The sequence below is a fragment of the Haemaphysalis longicornis genome, unplaced genomic scaffold (genome assembly GCF_048455015.1).
Source record: "Haemaphysalis longicornis isolate Haplotype H1 unplaced genomic scaffold, Haemaphysalis longicornis Haplotype H1 scaffold_9, whole genome shotgun sequence".
NCBI lineage: Eukaryota > Metazoa > Arthropoda > Arachnida > Ixodida > Ixodidae > Haemaphysalis > Haemaphysalis longicornis.
The window spans coordinates 146,002,825-146,019,919 of record NW_027526460.1 but is presented as its reverse complement, the minus strand read 5'-3'; the positions used below and the strand labels follow the sequence as shown (position 1 = coordinate 146,019,919).

The following is a 17,095-nucleotide window of genomic DNA, read 5'->3' as shown; positions in this document are numbered from 1 at the left end:
CTCACGCTGCAAAAGAGAACCTCCACCGCGCCACGCGTGCTTTACTTTCACCGCGTGGAATTGACCTCCCCAGTGGTCTCGCTCGCTGGGAGGAGGTCTTGCTGTGGAGGCTTCGAGTTGGGGTGGCGTTATCCCCAGCAGTTACTCACGCTTGGCCTGCCCGATATCACGCCCCGTTTGCGGACACCAGCCTCTAATGCGTGACTCCAACGCCGATAGCTGACGTTAAACACCTGCTGTGGACTTGTTCAGGTCTCAGAAACGCCCGAATTCAACACATTCGAGGCACAGAGCTCCATCTTGGGAGACCCCCAGATCTTAAGCGTTGGAAATGGGGTTCTGCGTGCAACTGGTGCAATGTTGTACCTTTAAACCTCCCTGTTATACCGTAGGGCAATCTATCGCAATTAAAAAAAACTATGCGGATGACAGCATCTTCGCCGCGGTGCTAAAAAATTCTCCTAAGAAGTCCTCCCGACCAGCCGGTGATGCTGCGAAGGTCCCCTGCTTGCACCTGCGTAGGAATAAACGATGAGCTAATCGGCAGGCCTGAGTGTTAATACCTCCGGGGAGCACTTCTCTTTGTTTAACGCACGGAGCCCTCGAAGTCGCTGGGTACCCACTTACCACATACCGAGACATCAAGCAACACTACCACCTCACCCACAGGACACCACCCCGCCCAACGCCGAACTTCCAGTAGAGGAATTCACGGATGTGGCGTACTCTATAAACCCACTCGCTTCCCGCATCGCACGCAACTACAGCTCTCCCACCCACACCTCGTCATCTTCGAAGAGTGCCCGTGATGCCACGAACTCGACATGCTTTACCGCTCCTTATGTGGGTATCCCGCGGACCCTTACTACCCTCCTTCCCTACTGGGAGCAAGCTTTGGGTTGCTCTTGCCTCGTGGACCAACGGACCCTTACTCAACAGGCGCTACAGGTCGCTTCGGCCATCTGGGCTGAGGACACGCCCCCAACCTGAGCCTGGTGTTTCACAGTGAAGTGTCTCTCTCTATCACCTATGGTCTCCAACATTTCCCTATCGGGCCTCCCAGCTAAACTCAATTATGAGGTTGTACCCCACGCACCGTACGCGGACGATCTAACACTGGATTACCAAAGGTTCCTCAAGCCACCAGTAAGATCAGCTACAACAAGAAATAGACACAGCAGGGGCATACCCTGCAAACGTGCGGCTTAACGTGCGCACCATCGAAATCTGCCCTACTCGTCATGAGCTGGAGGACACGAAGACGACCGGTTCTACCGACTCTAGATCTTCAATGGTCAACGTAAAGGGGGAAGTTTTTCCGCAGTGCAGATGCTGCGAATCTTGGCAACACACCACCGGAGTGGAGCCACATTGCCTTTCACACCTCAACAGACTGGCCCAGCTCACTTATCATATTCAACGCGTCTTCTCCCGTGGCATGTACTCACAAAAAGAAAGGCAAGCAAAATTCTTCAGGCCGTGCTGATCAGAAGTATTATTACTTGGGACACCATATATGCGGCTCTAACCAAAGATACCAACAACAGAGCAGCCATTGAGCTACTAGTCTTTACATCCACTCATCGCCATCTCCACCTGGTTTCACATAACACACTGGTTGAACAGTCAGCATCAACGATTTGACTGACAGTTGCAGGGCGATATGTCTGTCCTTTGCACTCTGTGCCTCTGAGCACTCAGCAACAGTCGACATCCTGCGGCACATGACAGGGGGCCGAACAAGCTTCCACACGGGTGCTTATAATACCAGATCCCATGTGCATGCAGCCAAAATATAACGTTGGTTGCGGACAAACCGCGCAAGCTTGCTTCTCACGGTGACATATGACACTGACCCTAAGAATGCCATGTTTTACGGACGTCGCGAGCTACCTCTCCCGACAAACACACGTGGTTGCGGTAGCTTTGTCGAATGGCCCCTTCCTGGCAACAGCAACACTTCACCCCAGCTTTACAACGGCAGCTGAAGAAGAGGCAATCGTCTTAGCGGTGGTGCACGCGCCGACCTCCAACGTAACTGTGATCATTAACTCATAGACAGCCTGGCGACGGTTTTCAGCGGGGAACATCTCCGGCCTTGCAGCTACCATGATCTAGAAACTACTAGAACTGCCACAGACCCACATCGTATGTGCCCCAGGCTATGGCACTGCTCGAGACCTTGCCCACCCGTGCATTTCCTGAAGGAGGCGAACTCCAACTATCAAGCTGCCCTCCTGTTCAGCACCCCGCGTCACAAAGCTACTTTAAACGCGTTGAACCACCACACCCAGAGGCGGATGTTGAAGCAGGAGCTTCCCCCAGGGTTCTACTGCCTCCAAAATATTCAACCGGATGCAAATTCTGCCAGCAGTTAGGGACACTCAGGCACATTATGGGAGAATCTGAGGTCCGTTTTTCCACTGAGGAAAATAAAAAAAAACATTTCTGATTCTGATTCTGATTCTGAATGTAAAGTTACCCCAGGATTGCCACCTCTACTATTCCCTTCCCCCCACCCTGCAGTGGGAGACACTGCTGTATAGCCCCTCCTCCCGAACCAGCTCATCCTTGTCGACACGGCAGCCGCGATCAAGACGGCACATTGATTCCCTTGAATAGGTAACCACTTCTAAATGATATTGTGATCAATGCTCCTAATAAAAGCTGCAATCTATTTATCTCTCTCCGCATCGATCACTTGGTGTAGCGGACGCACACACTTGGTGACGACGCCACACCGATGCTTACTACAACCACATTGTATTTCCCCTACCACATAGCCCCCGCACCCCAAATACAACTCATTTGGTTTGGATATTCCCTGCCTATCCCCTATCCCCCCACCCCCCTGCCATGCTTTTTAGCAATGGGACAGCAGCTGGCTGGTGAGGAGTTTCTGGTAACGCGCCCGGGCCGCCGCAGCACAGAGTGGACTATACCGGACTGGGATGTCCGCCCAGCGCCCATGGTCTCGCTCAATCACGTAATAATAATAAAAAAACGCTTCCAATCCAATACAGCCATCACTAGAGGCTACAGTATTTACTTCAGCAATAAAGCAAAATGGCACGTACTGATTGAGGGTGATTGGCCGTATGAGTAGTACGGCCATGTCTCTCTGGAAGTTCTGCTATTTTTAATTTCAGAATTATTGGAAATGAGCCCGCCGAAGTGTTGTCAAGCAAGCTTTTCAGCTTTGTTCCGGAGCGCCGATGCACGCGGACGCGCTGGACGGAAGGCAGTTGCCCGACCGGCACCGGTTGCGTTAATTGACCCCTTACAACCCCGCGCGTGATGATGATGTTTTCGCCAACTAGGTTTCGCCAACTTTGTTTTGGCCAAAACTAGTTGAAAGGAGGAAGGGGAAGTGGGAGTCTTCCTGGATTCCTCCCCCTCAGATAGCGACCCGCAGCCCTTGGGCGCGAGCGGCATCTTTGGCCAGTTGGACGATCCTAATCTGTATTTTTCACCAGTCTCGTAAAAGGGGCGTGGCTACAAGTCTAAAAAGGGCCTACGACTCTATCCACTGACACTAGACTAGGCAAAGGCAGACACTGTATGTTCACGGAGTGATAAACCACTGCTTGGCTACTTTAGTACATATTACGGCTTAGGGATCCACAAGACTTCGAACGCAATAATTGTACATTTCGCCTCTTTTGGCGATGCTATCATGACCTACGGTATCACAAGCACCCCAATATTTACCGATGTAAGTTGAGAGTGAACTGTTTCTTCGCGTGTGGGCACAATGTATTCCGCCGTGTCCTGTAGGACTTTGATAAACTGACTGTCCGGCGACCATCCTGCTTGAGTTGAGGCCTCCTACTCGCGCCGTGTTAACTGTTCGGCGTGTGGACAGCCAGCAGGAAGCAGCATGACCGACAAGGTTCTCCTGCAATGCCGGAAACATTCTATTATAATGGATGTGTACTGTCTTATTGTTGTTTCAGGCCATCAGCGAAAAATAAAGCACGTCTACTTGACGTGAAAGCAGTCGGAAGTGCATACTAGTGTTTCTCTGGTGTTATTCGTGCGCGTACGTGCAGATAAGCGCGCACTTGCGCAGCACAGCTGAACATTAACTTACCGCGCATCATGGGGCGCGTAGACTATGGAACAAAAATCTTGCGGATGGCGGATAAAGACAGAGTACTTAGTTGATCATGGAGTGTAGTGTTGAAAATTTTGGTACAGTATAATGCAGCATTAAAAAGCAACAGTTAGTGCGGATCTTCGGTAACACAAAAACGTTAGGTTTTCTAACATTGGCGATGGGTTAGCGGGACAACTGAAGAGAAAATATGGTAATTTCTTGCGGTTTATCTTTTAACGAAGCAAGCAAACCTGTAGTCAAATGATCTGTTGACTAATGCAATATTGTATCGCAAATACACGTGCCTAATAGGAGAATCATGCGAATCGCGCGAAGCGTTTCACATTGGTGCGCGCCTCCAAAGTTAACACATTTAAAACATTGGCTACGGTGGGGTTGCCCCAGACGAGAAAACAATAGCTTGAATGCCTAATGCTTGCTTTTTGCTCAACAATCTTGTCAGGTATGAACATTGTCATTAGATTCAGTTGTTTGTTAATGTTTTGCCTATATAAACGTCTCGCTCAAGAATTCTTTTACTTTTGGCCGGGAGGCTGAATCGAGGGACGGACAGACAGACAGACAGACAGACAGACAGACAGACATACAGACGGACAGACAGACAGACAGACAGACAGACAGGCAGACATACATACAGACAGACAGACAGACAGACAGACAGACAGACAGACAGACGGACGGACAGACGGACGGACGGACGGACGGACGGACGGACGGACAGATGGGCAGACGGACGTACGGACCAAAATACTTGCGTTTAAGTTGCCAAAGAAAGACTATATAGTCTTAAAGGAGCCATGAAGACAAAATACAAGTTGTGTTTATTAGAAAGACTGCTTAGTCCCGATAACAATGATACCAATATCATCGGAATCTTCGAACAAATAACGGAGATATTAAAGAAAACGTGTGAAGCAGTCGCGAACCCCTAGCCAATTTCCCGCAACTTTTAGTGGCCGCTTTTCTGATGGAGGCGAAAAGCAAAAACGCCCGCGTGTACAAGATTTCGGCGCACGTTACAGATCCCCAGGTGGTCAAAATTAATCCGGAGCCCTCCACTACGGCGCGCCTCATCGCCTGCGCTGCGTCGGCGCGTTAAACCCTACAATCAATCAATCAATCAATCAATCAATCAATCAATCAATCAATCAATCAATCAATCAATCAATCAATCAATCAATCAATCAATCAATCAATCAATCAATCAATCAATTTCCCGCAACTTTTCTATGACGTCACGGAACCTTGTTTGTGCGATTGGCGGCAGCCTAACTGACCTGTTGGCTCGACACATGACTGGACGTCTGTAATAGGGCCTCTAGTTCCATTTGACCGCATTACTTGAATGCTAACGTGCAGTTAACGCACTGAAAATTATATTTTATTGTTGGCCCGTATGACGTCATTCTTGCTCGTAACACGTCACTGTGGCGCAAAGTTTAAAAGTTTTTAAATACTTCTTGCTTTTTTTCGTTAAAAAACATCTTTTGTGGCTCTAATGGAGCTGAGTAAGATACTGAATGCTAGTTCTTTCAAATTAAACGAAGTTGGATTTTCTCTTCATGGCTCCTTTAAAAAGGGAGAACATGACACAGCCGGAGACCACGGAAAGCCTGTTCACTTTACCAGTTTACCTTGCAAGTTTGAGCACAGCGCAACTATACCGTAAAGTGCGTTTTCTAAGTATAGTCGGTGAAGGACCGAGATCGCTGGAACAATGTACTTTTCACCTTTCGGTGACCAATAATGTCCGCGTCAAGGTTACGCATTCCTAGACTTTAGAAATTTTGTTAAAGCTACTTTTCGGTGTGTTCAGCCGCAGTTTTCCCCACCAAACAATGGTTTGCTACAGCCTGGGGAGAAGCGAAAGACAAATGTTTGGAAGGTACAAGTCCTAATTGCCAGAGAGCCGCAGCTTTGACGTCGCCGGGCAGCATGATGGCTGCTATCGATCCAAGGATCCACAAAGGACAAAACTTGAGAACCCCAAACTATGAAGAAGCAGTTAAAAATTAATGTACCGGTTGAATTAATGCACGCAGAGCCGGTTGAAAATTCATGTACGCAGCTTTTAGGTATCTATTAGCGCCTTTGCATAGCTACTAATGTGCTTTTCAGTCATCATGAGCAGTGTTGCAAAATTTTTTGTGCTCCCATGCGCCACGCGGTACTCATGTGTTTTAAAATGCGAGAGTGGTTCGTAGATGCAATATTGTAATGAATATAAATCAAATTCCGCCAATATCGTAAACTCTGAGCTACCAACTGCATTGACTCCAGCCTTGCCAAGAGAGAGTGACCTCCACCGAGAACTGCAAATAATCAGCTTCCGAATCAACTGGCTGGGCTGTCGTCTTAGCGATTCGCGAAAACGACACATAATAAGCAAAGGAGCAATGAAAACCACGAAACTGTGGCCATGCGTCAAAATTATGGAGATGTATCTGATTAAGGATGACGATGTATAACCTCCGTTCTACGCATGATATACAATGGAGTTTTTTTTTGGAAGCGGTGATTAGGTCCCACGGTGGTCTTGTAACCCTTCGCTGGGAACCTCGTCAACAGCAATTATTTTTGTCTATGATAATCAGCAAACGCTGCGTCGGATGGTAGCGTTTTGGTCACGATGACAGGGCCTGCGAGGTTCATGGCCGCTTCAGCCGTGGATGGTACGCCAACCGGAACCAAGACCGGAAGCCTCTGATACTCATCTGCGTTTGGAAAAATGAATAAACAGCAATGTTAGGGGCTCCGAATGCTTGCATCCATGCGGCGTCTGCTGAATGAAAGGTTATTCTGTAATTTATAAGCGCCTTGTAAGGCGGTTGAGCACATTCTGAAGATTTCTACTTTAGCAGGTTGAACGCGTGAGTGCGACCTATTGTTGTGTAGCCTTTCCTAGATGCAGGCAGTTCCCTAGGTTATTCGCAGACTAGGGCATTACATATTGCCGCGGACCATATGCATTGGGTTTGTTTATGTTTGTTTTTACTGCCCGGCCGCGCCCGGCTGTGTGATCTGTGTCTGAAGCGAAGCGCGGGTTCCATTCTTTATTTTTATGCCGCACTGGTTATCTCATTCTGATAGGAGAGCGTTTCGCTCTAACGTCACTTGCCTAGAATAATCTTCTTTGAGCTACAATGTTCTGGAAGTAAATCAACGTTTCCAGAAACACTCGCGCCGAAAGATAAGAGCCTGCAGAGCAGACGCCGCGGCATTCGTATTGCCGACGCTCGCTTACGCACGTCACTTCGTTGACTGCTGCTTCGCCGCCTGTGTACTTTTTGAGTTATTGGGGGAGCACAAGTTCGCTCCAATAAACTTGTTTTAAGTGCGAATAAGCGACCCCAAACCATCCACCGCCGGCGGCGGCGGCGGCGTCGGCGTCCGCAGTGCTCCTCTATATTTAAAAAAGAAACAGCATCCGGCGCCAGGTTTCGATCCGAGGACTTTGCGGCCGCAGCGCGACGCTCTACCGACCAAGCCACGGACGCGGCGGTGATATCAGTGTTAGTAACGCGCCTTATATCTTTAACGCATTCAAACTACGCCGTCAGCGGCGTGCGTTAGCGACTCAGCGGCGTTATAGCGGCTTGATAACTGCGTGGTGTACACGTGATACTACAAACCCGATGGAAGAGATGGAAGAGAAGGCGGCGAGGCGGTGGGCTGCGGGGGCCGAGCGCAAGCGCCGCAAGCGGGCCGACAACCGTGCATTCGCACTTTCACATTCTCCCCCTCGGGGAAATGCGGGGGAATTTTTTTCTTCAAGACGACTGTGTCATCTTTGCCTTCGTGACAATATGCCCTTGACTAATATGCTTTTTAACAGCTTCTATACAAGAAAAAGTAGGCTGGTAGGCGGACAAGTTGCATAATCCATCTTGTTAATTATATTTATGTAGAAATGTTTACACGCCAGTTCCTCCAATGTCCGGAAGCATTCTGAGAGCAATGTTTACATTGTTTAGTACATCTCTTGCATTTATATGGAAGTCGTCTGCTTCCCGCCGTCACCTACGACTTTGCCTCACTTTAAGGCTTTAAGTCCTTTTAAGGCTTTCTCCACCTCGTTATCTGTTTCAGCTCTTCCCTCACAATTCAAGATGAGTGTTCAGTACTGTTTTCTCTTTGAAAGTTGCTAGAGTTTAAATACGCATGTAAGCTTACCGGCACTTCCATAATCACATCTGTATTGCCAATTACGTAATCAGCTTTGTCATTTAGATCACATATTTTATATTTTCCATCAGACAATTTTTTTCATTGTTTTCCTTAATGTTCTGTATTTGGTTATTGTTCCGCCAATCCTTGCCATTTGCAGGCACGAATATTATTTTGTGGCTTCTGCTAATCAATCTAGGCAACTCGGCGACTTAGATGCACTGCATTGTTCTTGTTTCATTCTTCTCCGTTTTTCAATGAGCTTATACTTGTTCTGAGATATTTCACAGGTTAGTTGTCCAAGTTCTAGCCTTCCCGCGGCTACTGTTGAATGTATGATTATCTTGGGTTGTCATTCAGTACGTCTACCGTGTCCTCCTCTAAGGCTGGGAGCGTGACTTTGTTATGAAACTTTACTCAAAACTTCTGCAACCCGCGCTCTGTCTCTTACAAGCTTGTTTAGTAAATATGGTTAATCCAACATTTTGCTCTCTTTTTTCACTAACACTAATAGAGGAGCCTTGCCTGTCGGTTTGGCTTCGGTGGAAGCGGGAGGAACAGGTTTATTCTTTTGGACCAACGGCAGGCGCAGATCGTAGGGATTCGGGTGGAGTTTCGTGGGATACCGACTGCCGTCTCCTTGGCTCGTGTGCACAGGAAACGGCCAGAGCAGCCTGTCGGTTCCGAAAACCTGAAGCAGCATTAGATAGAAACGTTGTAGTTAGGATAATCCACAGGAATAGTGTACAGACGACTGATCGATTCAGAAAAAAATGAATCAGGGAAGAAAGCAGCCACAGCACCTGTTCTATGCTGTGTATTATTTTTATTTCGGGCAGACTTCCCGAAACTACAGGAGTGCGTCTACCTCGTCAAGTTCGGTTTCGTCCAATGCAGCCACATCGGGCTTTCTTGAAAGCGCAAAGCTTCCATGCATGGCTGCACAGCGAGCCACCAGCTGGCTGGAAGCCAGAAGAAAACCGCATTTTACCATTGGGACGTGGAGAATTACACAGCGCGCCCAGGCGCCGGGTTTCTCATACTTAAACGGAACAGCTCCCACGCGCCCTTGCAGTCATGGCAGTCAGGGGCGCGTGGGTTTTTTTTAGTAGCTGACATAGCTACACCACCAGCGCGTTTTTGCTTTTGTGCAACTATGCCGTTGCCTACACGCCCATGTAGGCAGGTCCAATAAGCTCTACGCAGTATGTGCAATGTGTTCGGTATACAAAGATGGAAACTTTTTGTTGTGTGCTTTGCCACTCATTGGGGTCTAAATCCCGGCACTTTTCTTGGGCACGACTCTTGCCCAGCAGTTCTTCGCAGAGAAAGAAAACTCGACAGCCTCTTGCCAAGTGTGGACTACTTGCAACAACCACAGCAGATTTGTTGTGATTCAGGGCTGCAGTACAAAGTAAGACACCTTACTTGCTACGATATGTGCAAGCAAAGCTGAAATTGCCGTACGCAGTGCACGAGTACAGTCATTGTCTTTAACAGTATAGGCCAAACAGACTCCTTTTTTTGGAAGTAAAAGTTGGTTTCATAGAAAGGAATACATACATATTATTATACAGACCAGGGTCCCAAAGTCAACAGATTTTATCAAGTTTGTCAACTGTGTCAAAGTCAACTTGAATCAGTGACGACCACTGAGTTGGAATACACTCTTCGACTTAATTCCGAAATAAATGGAATTCCGCCACAACCAAAAGAAACTTGGCTTTTGTGGTGCAACCTTGCTGTGAAACTTAACCTCCCTGATTTCTGCGTAACCGATATCTCAGCTGTTCAAGGTACGCCCGGCCGCCCTAACACCTTTCTGCTATCTTGGCACCAGTGCATCTTTTGCGCATTTCAAGGCGCGAGTGGCACCGTTATTTCTTGTGCTGTCAATTGTTCTGTTGCGATGATGCAGCTTGCCGCTGTGACTGTGAATCGGTACATTGCGTTTTTAATATATCCTAAAACAGAAAAATAAACCACGCAATCACTTTTATAATCCTTCGTTGAAGGTTGCATTCAAACAATGCTCGATGCTACTCTCCTTGTCCTTGTTCTTGTTTTTAGCGAAGGCAGGGGGAATAATCAGTGCACGACTTTAGGACACATCAGCACTCCTTACGACGCAGTGAATGCGAAAGCACTAGCGTCGGAATGTGGCACGAACATGCCGATGTTTTTTTTCCCATGTTGTACAGCTGCTGTGGATGTGGACGGTTCAAAATCCATTGCCGCACATACTACATAAATTAAATTCGTACAGGTGTCGCGTGGAAAGCGGAGCGTTAATTTAATGCGTGGTAATGACGGGGTGCGTACAATGACACGTGCCGAGTGGTACGCAGGCGTGCTTTCACTACCATTATAACCCTGTTGTCTATGCGAAGTTTTCGTCCCCTTGAACTTACGGTCAATAAGATCATTGGCCAACCGCCTTGCTAGCCTTACGTGATTAGGTGTAACGTGCTTTGCTAATCACCTAATTGCTACTTGTACATCAGATTTAGTAGATTAACTTCGAACGAATTGTTCCATCGTGGTGCAGCAGGCATTATTTGTGATGGTGCATAAAATGGCTGAAGGTCACTATACTCCCTAATACGAAATTTGTGCGCTGCACGAACTTCAGTGTTCTCGGTCACGGAGCATAGCTGTTGCGCCCCAGGAAGTGATAGCGTGATCAGCAAACCCACGGCGGCACGCGCTACTCTGCCGTTTTCTCGAAGCGCGTCACCACCGCCGAGCATGTTGTAAATCGTGTTTGAACCTCCCGCGCAAATGTCCCGTGGTTCGAGTGAGCCACGCAACAAGGAGGATGCGAAGCCCGTCCCCCGGTTGCCTCACTCGTTGTTCACAACTCACTCCTGGGTGCTGCAGTGCGCTGAGGCAGCTTTCACTCGTGGGTTCTCTCGACGGCAGCGATGCTAAACCTCTGCTTCGGCGGCGAGAACTGCGTCTCAGGAAAGGACCGCGGACTGCGTCTCAGGAAGTGAACGCACATCAACGTCGAGCGCACGACGGCACGTGCTGCTATGGCGTCACCTCGCAGCGCATCACCACCGCCCAGCATGTCTCCCTGTCTCCCCCTCACACTTTCGCCATGCTTCTCCGCCGTTTTCTTTCTGGCTTCGTTCGCTCGGTTACGACGCCGACGCCGATGTCAAGCCACTGTAGCGGCCACCAAAGTGCTGCGCACTGAAATTGTTTGGAAGATTGTGAGAGTACCGCTGTGCCTTAGTGACATGCCTTCCGAATCGGTCCCTTTCGCTCCACAGACACAATTTCTGGCACATTCACGAGTTGAATCAGTAGCTGCGGTTTAGAGGGATCCGTTACGCCGAAGTATTTAGATAAAATATCCCGTGATAAATGTGTGCACCTCTAGTGGAATAACATTTAACCTCGTTAAAGCTTCGTGCAAGTATTTTTTGAATCGTCCTATTATTATTTTTCGGCAATTAATTTAAGAGGGTAAAAGAAAAGGAAGTGAGGGGAACAGCCTATTCCTGGCAAAGATATAAATAAGCCAGTTTGCTGAAATTTCTGTTGAAGGTAATGCGGCAGAGTACGCAGGCCGTAAAAAAGGAACAAGAAACAAACGTGCGATACAAACCTGAAGAACGTTTTTCTTTCGGCCCAAGTCGAATGAGTCCGTCTGCTCCCGGAACAGAGTCGGCCGCATGTTCTCCAAGGTGGTGACGTTGCGGTACAGGTAGCCGAGCTGGACGCACATGAAGGCGGCGACTGCGATCGACAGGTAGGCTCCGCCGGCGACCACGCAGCTGACGTTGAGCGCAGTGAAGGACAGGCCCAGGGAGAGCCAGGCACTCGCGGCGGGGATCAAGGCGGTGAGTGCCGTGAAGGCAGCGAGTACGGATCCGTACGCCAGGGTCAGCAGGAACGACTTATGGGTGGAAAAGGAGACGCAGTTGTTGAACCACGGGCAGTGGTGGTCCATCTTTGGAACGCACCTGCACAGTGGTTCACGGGCGCTTTTTGTTTCTTAGCTATAAAGAGGTGGAGAAAAACGCTGAGAACTGATATCATGGCTCATTGCTTTCGAAAAAGAATTGGTAACAGCGAACAAAAAGTAGGTATGCGAACAAAGACGCGCACGCACGCACGCACACACGCACACATACAACTGAATTCGCATCTCAAGTAAACTTGACACATGTTTGATACCGCAAGTTTTTCGTGTCTTGTACCGTTGCTGTGGTGTATTTAATTCCTTAAGTCCGGTAAAATTTACATTGGTCAAACGGGCCGATGACTTCACACTCGATTAATGGAGCACAAGCGCTATTTGTAGGAAAATGAGTATTCACACCCTGCACAGCACTGCATAGATTGAAGTTGTTTTGCTGTCTTCACAGATGGAGCAGTCGTTGCCAAACATAAAGACGAACACGTCAAGAACGTAACGGAAGCGTTTCATGTCAGAAAAAAACGAAGGTAGGCGTCTGAGTGCTCCCCCTCTATTATTACTAAAAAAATGAAATTTGATTTCTTGTCTGCAGGCTGAGTACAATCTTTTGTTTAATCCAGAGCAACACGCGTGCACTGGTTCGCGGATTACAACTTGCAGTTTGATTGATTGATTGTGGGGTTTAACGCTCCGACGCAACGCAGGCGATGAGGCGCGCCGTAGTGGATGGCTCCGGATTAATTTTGACCACCTGGGGAAACGTGCGCCGAAATCTCGTGCACACGGGCGTTTTTGCTTTTCGCCGCCATCAGAAAAGCGGCCGCCGCGGCCGGGAATCCAACCCGCGACCTCGTGCTCAGCAGCACAACGCCTTAGCCACTGAGCCACCGCGGCGGGTAGAACTTGCAGTTTATTGAATAGTTTCGCCGTTATGTTTGTTGACGTGACTGTACTGCTTCAAGTTTCATTTTCCTTTATCATAAAGTGCAATTGCGATTTCAGTGCTGTGCCGTCGTCGTTTCTTCTTTTGTCCGGGTCTATCTTGCCTGGTTTTGAACATCATGAATCTCCTTCAACTAGCCAAACTTGCAATTGCTTTACCTATTACAACGCTTGGGGCAGCTCAGGCTATCCACAACTAATCCTATGTGGGTGTCGAGACAACGTCTCGACACCCACATAGGTGTCGACACTCACGTCTCGACACCCACACGCTCTTTGCCTTAATACGTGGTGCCCCCATACCCCTCTCCCAAAGTGACTCTTTGTACACAGAACAGGAAGCAAGAACGACATGCATTTATCGCCGTGAATATACATGCGCGACATTGATTTGCAAGCAACTCCACAGCTTTGCTTATGCCCCGCGTTCAGCCGTTCTCTTGCTGTTGACGATCTTTCCGTATGCACAATTGACAATGAAATGTTAGGATATAAGAACGTCTATTACATGCTAATTTTGTGCTTTTACAAGTGTTTGATTTATAGGTATTGGACTTAACCTAGACATACAAAGCAAAATTGGAAGTTGTACATTACAAGGTTCACTGACCAATTTCTGGATATTCGATGGTGTAAAAATCGCCCTCGTGGATTTTTGATGAAGCTCTTTTTCCAAGTTCATAAGGAACATGTCAGCATTTTCAAAAACGTTTAGAGTGTAAGAGCACAACGTTAAGGATCTTTCCATTTCTTTAGTTGCAGGATAAAATGTCACAACGTTTTGGGCGACAATTAACCTCTACTAGCAGTAGGTGAACATTAGATGAGGGGGGGGGGGGGGCGGCTGCAATGAGAAAACTGCACACTTCGAAGATTAAGTAGGGAAACATTCGTAGGCCCTGTTCAATATTTCTGACAAAAATGCTAAAATAATAATCTATCAAAGAATTTTAGATGACCGCCGAGTATTGCTACGTTGCTTGGACTATCATGTCAGAACGCTGGAACCATTATCCGCAGCAACATGAAAATTGAAATGCTTGTACGAGTGTAGGTCGCACAACTCTTGTTAGTGGAACAAAAATGTTGCAAATGCATGATTACCGCAGCAGTAGAGAAAGAAATTCAGTGAATGTAGATGCGGGAGCACAGATGGTTCGAGAGTGCGGGCTGTCAAAGAACATTAACGGTGATGTGGCAGTCACAGCCTATACTTCATAATTTCTTCCAGGGTAAGAATGAATCTATATTTGTTCCTCTCAGGCAGGCGCTTAGAAACACAGAAAGTGGCTTAGAAACACATTCTGCTTGCCCGATTTACCTATGTGTGTATCAAACTACAGACGGAGACTGGAGAGAAAAAGTGCACCTTTCATATCTTATCGGAGATACGGGTAGAATGGTAAAACATTAAGCAAGTGAATGTATGTTTGCACCTAGCAGGCATTTCTGGACCTGAAGACAACAGAAGAGGCCGCGCCAGTAGCGATGGGAGCCTTCTACGAGGAGCTAGTACATATTAAATAATCATGCGTCTACAGGGCTGCATTGAATGCTGCACTGTATTTCCGAGGTGGAAAGAACGGTAATTTGGTCTCAGTATGGAGTATGCGCTTATAAAACTCTCGCTGGTTTCCGGAAAGGGGCCTGTACGTGAAAGATACATGAACATAAGAGCAACGCTCATCTAATTTCTGAGATTTTTAAGAGCGCGTGTGCCCTCGATGAAGCGGACGAAGTAGGCACGCAGCAGTTGAAACCGTATACGTACTTCTTGCATCGGGTGCAATGGTGGCATCTGTCCGGCTTGATGCGCCTGCACGGTTCGCAGTAGCGCACGCACTCGTCCGGGCCCAGCGTGAGAATACCGCGCTTGTCGCCCAGCTCGTCCAGGTAGAGTCGCCGCTCGTTGGGATCCTGCAGCGAGTTCAGCCGCTGGCGCTCGGCGCTGCTGACGCCGAAGTAGGCCGGGATAGGGGCTGGGCCTGCGAACCATGCAACGCGCGGCAACAACAGTGTTTGGCAGGAGCGGTCCAAACTGTAACTAAAATATCGCGCACCCAATGTGATTCTTTCGAAAACACGGCGGGTTCTAAATCCCTAAGTAAAGAGTAAAGATGGGTAAAAAGTGCACAAAGGAGAAAATTTTACACTTGTAATGTTTCCGCCGGCTTGCTGACTTAGCAAACCTTTCATCTTGATCAGAAGTTCCCAGGTCACGAACAATTAAAGCAGAAGGTTGGCCCTCCCTGATGGTTTTGCTATGGTTACAATGGGAAGCGTTCGCTAACTGCGCGGCATAACACATTACGCTCGATTTACATGGCGAAGCTTCCACGGCGAATTTATACAGCCTGGAGACTTTTGCATGACACTGAGGCTCCTAGCTAGGACTATACATATGTATATTGCTTTGTCGCAGTACATGCGGCATTTACAGTGAATTTCACGGTATTAAATATTTTTGTAAACAGCTCCAAAAGAACCATGACTAAAAGAGAGTATAATCTATCTCATGCGATGCCAGAATTTTTTCTCTGTAGTATATCTAAAGCGTCGGGGAACGCAATAAAATACAAATTTAGATGCTTAAACCGCAGCTTTAAGTTTTTTGCTTGATTCAATTCTTCCCTGAAGATGCTTGAAAAAGCACCTATCACAAATAATGGTGATTGTTATAAACTGGCGTTTTGCAACTAGTTCTTGTCATTTGCACCATGTGAAGTTTAATGTGAATGAAGAGCGGTATGTCCTGAAGGCAGCTTCTACCCATCCCAAAACCTCGTAGGCAAGGGGTCTATGTACAGCATGACCGCAGGTTAAGAAGCGTGCCACCGATGTTTTCGACCAGCCAGCAGAAATTGGCTGGTCAGCGCAGTCTTCCCCGTCCTCTCTCTGCTCTTGTTTTTTTTTGTACTCTTGTATTTGACCGGTTTCATATCCGTGGGCAAAAACGCCAAGGCGCCAAGAATACACTTATACACTGCATGGTTCGGCTCTTCACAAATTTCACGTTAGTATGGATGGCCCGGTTTTGGTTCTTTCCTGGAGTCCTAATACAACCAAATGACGCAGTTCTGTTTAAGCCTACTTCTTCTTGTTGACGTGGAAACATGTAATACTTTATGAATGCAATTTTTTCATGTGGACGTGCAACTGTGTGAGCACGAAAGAAAATCATGTCAGCATTTTCTGTGCATTCAACATGTCTTTCAAGGTACAAATGTAGGTCTCTACAAAAATAATGAGCAATTATGCCACATTGTACTTACCCCATCGCGGTGACACCAAAATGAGATACAATAACACTTCCCTGCAGAATGCTGCGGCCGAATTATGCCTACCTCCATGGCCTGCCAATGATTTTCTCGTTTTATACTCGGCATACTAAAACGAGCATTCGTGTAGATTTCAGACCATGCAGCTACAGACGGACGCCGTGAGGCAAGCGGAAACATGCAGCCAGCTACCTGTGAACGTGGTGTGCAGGAAGGACCAGAGCACGAGCAGGAGCAGCACGCTGAAGACGAGGGCCAGCAGTGCGCGGAGGGCTAACACCTTGACCAGGCTGCCGCACACCACGAAGACGTAGGAGTAGTACGCCCACCCCAGCAGCGCCAGCACAGCGATTACGGGAATCCAGTCGAACATGGGGGCCACGCATCGCCAAAAGCCTCGGGGCATTTCGAACGGGGAGATTATGATGATGATGATGATATTTTGCGAATGACACATACCCATTCCGATGCGGGTGGTCAAAAGATGTTGCTAGCTGGTAATTTTAGGACAAGTGGAAGACATTTAGCAGGCTTGATTACGACAAAAACGAAAACCGAGATAAATGAGGTAAATCACCTTTTCTTGTTTTTTTTTTAAGAAACCGATCAATATTTCCAAAGAAGTTCATGCAAAGCATGCATGCATCCCTGTGGCAG

The 17,095-nt window shown here is 47.7% G+C and overlaps 1 protein-coding gene across 1 annotated transcript; it reads right to left on the bottom strand.

The window, feature by feature from the left end:
- Positions 1-461: 461 nt before the first annotated feature.
- Positions 462-16,844, bottom strand: LOC144153476 (palmitoyltransferase ZDHHC20-B-like). The gene is made up of 5 exons (XM_077685117.1): positions 16,631-16,844; positions 14,932-15,145; positions 11,904-12,261; positions 8,813-8,978; positions 462-514 (listed from the first exon to the last, which is right to left on the bottom strand). Exons 1-5 carry the CDS (start codon positions 16,842-16,844, stop codon positions 462-464), a joined length of 1,005 nt encoding a protein of 334 aa, XP_077541243.1.
- Between the last annotated feature and the right edge of the window lie 251 nt (positions 16,845-17,095).

Bases quoted from the DNA above. Each gene is read 5' to 3' on its own strand.
- LOC144153476 (XM_077685117.1), bottom strand. From the start codon at position 16,844: ATGCCCCGAGGCTTTTGGCGATGCGTGGCCCCCATGTTCGACTGGATT. The intron at 15,146-16,630 runs GTAGCTGGCTGC...CATGGTTCGCAG, and splicing joins CCTGCACACCACGTTCACAG to GCCCAGCCCCTATCCCGGCC. The intron at 8,979-11,903 runs GTTTGTATCGCA...ATGCTGCTTCAG, and splicing joins GAAAGAAAAACGTTCTTCAG to GTTTTCGGAACCGACAGGCT.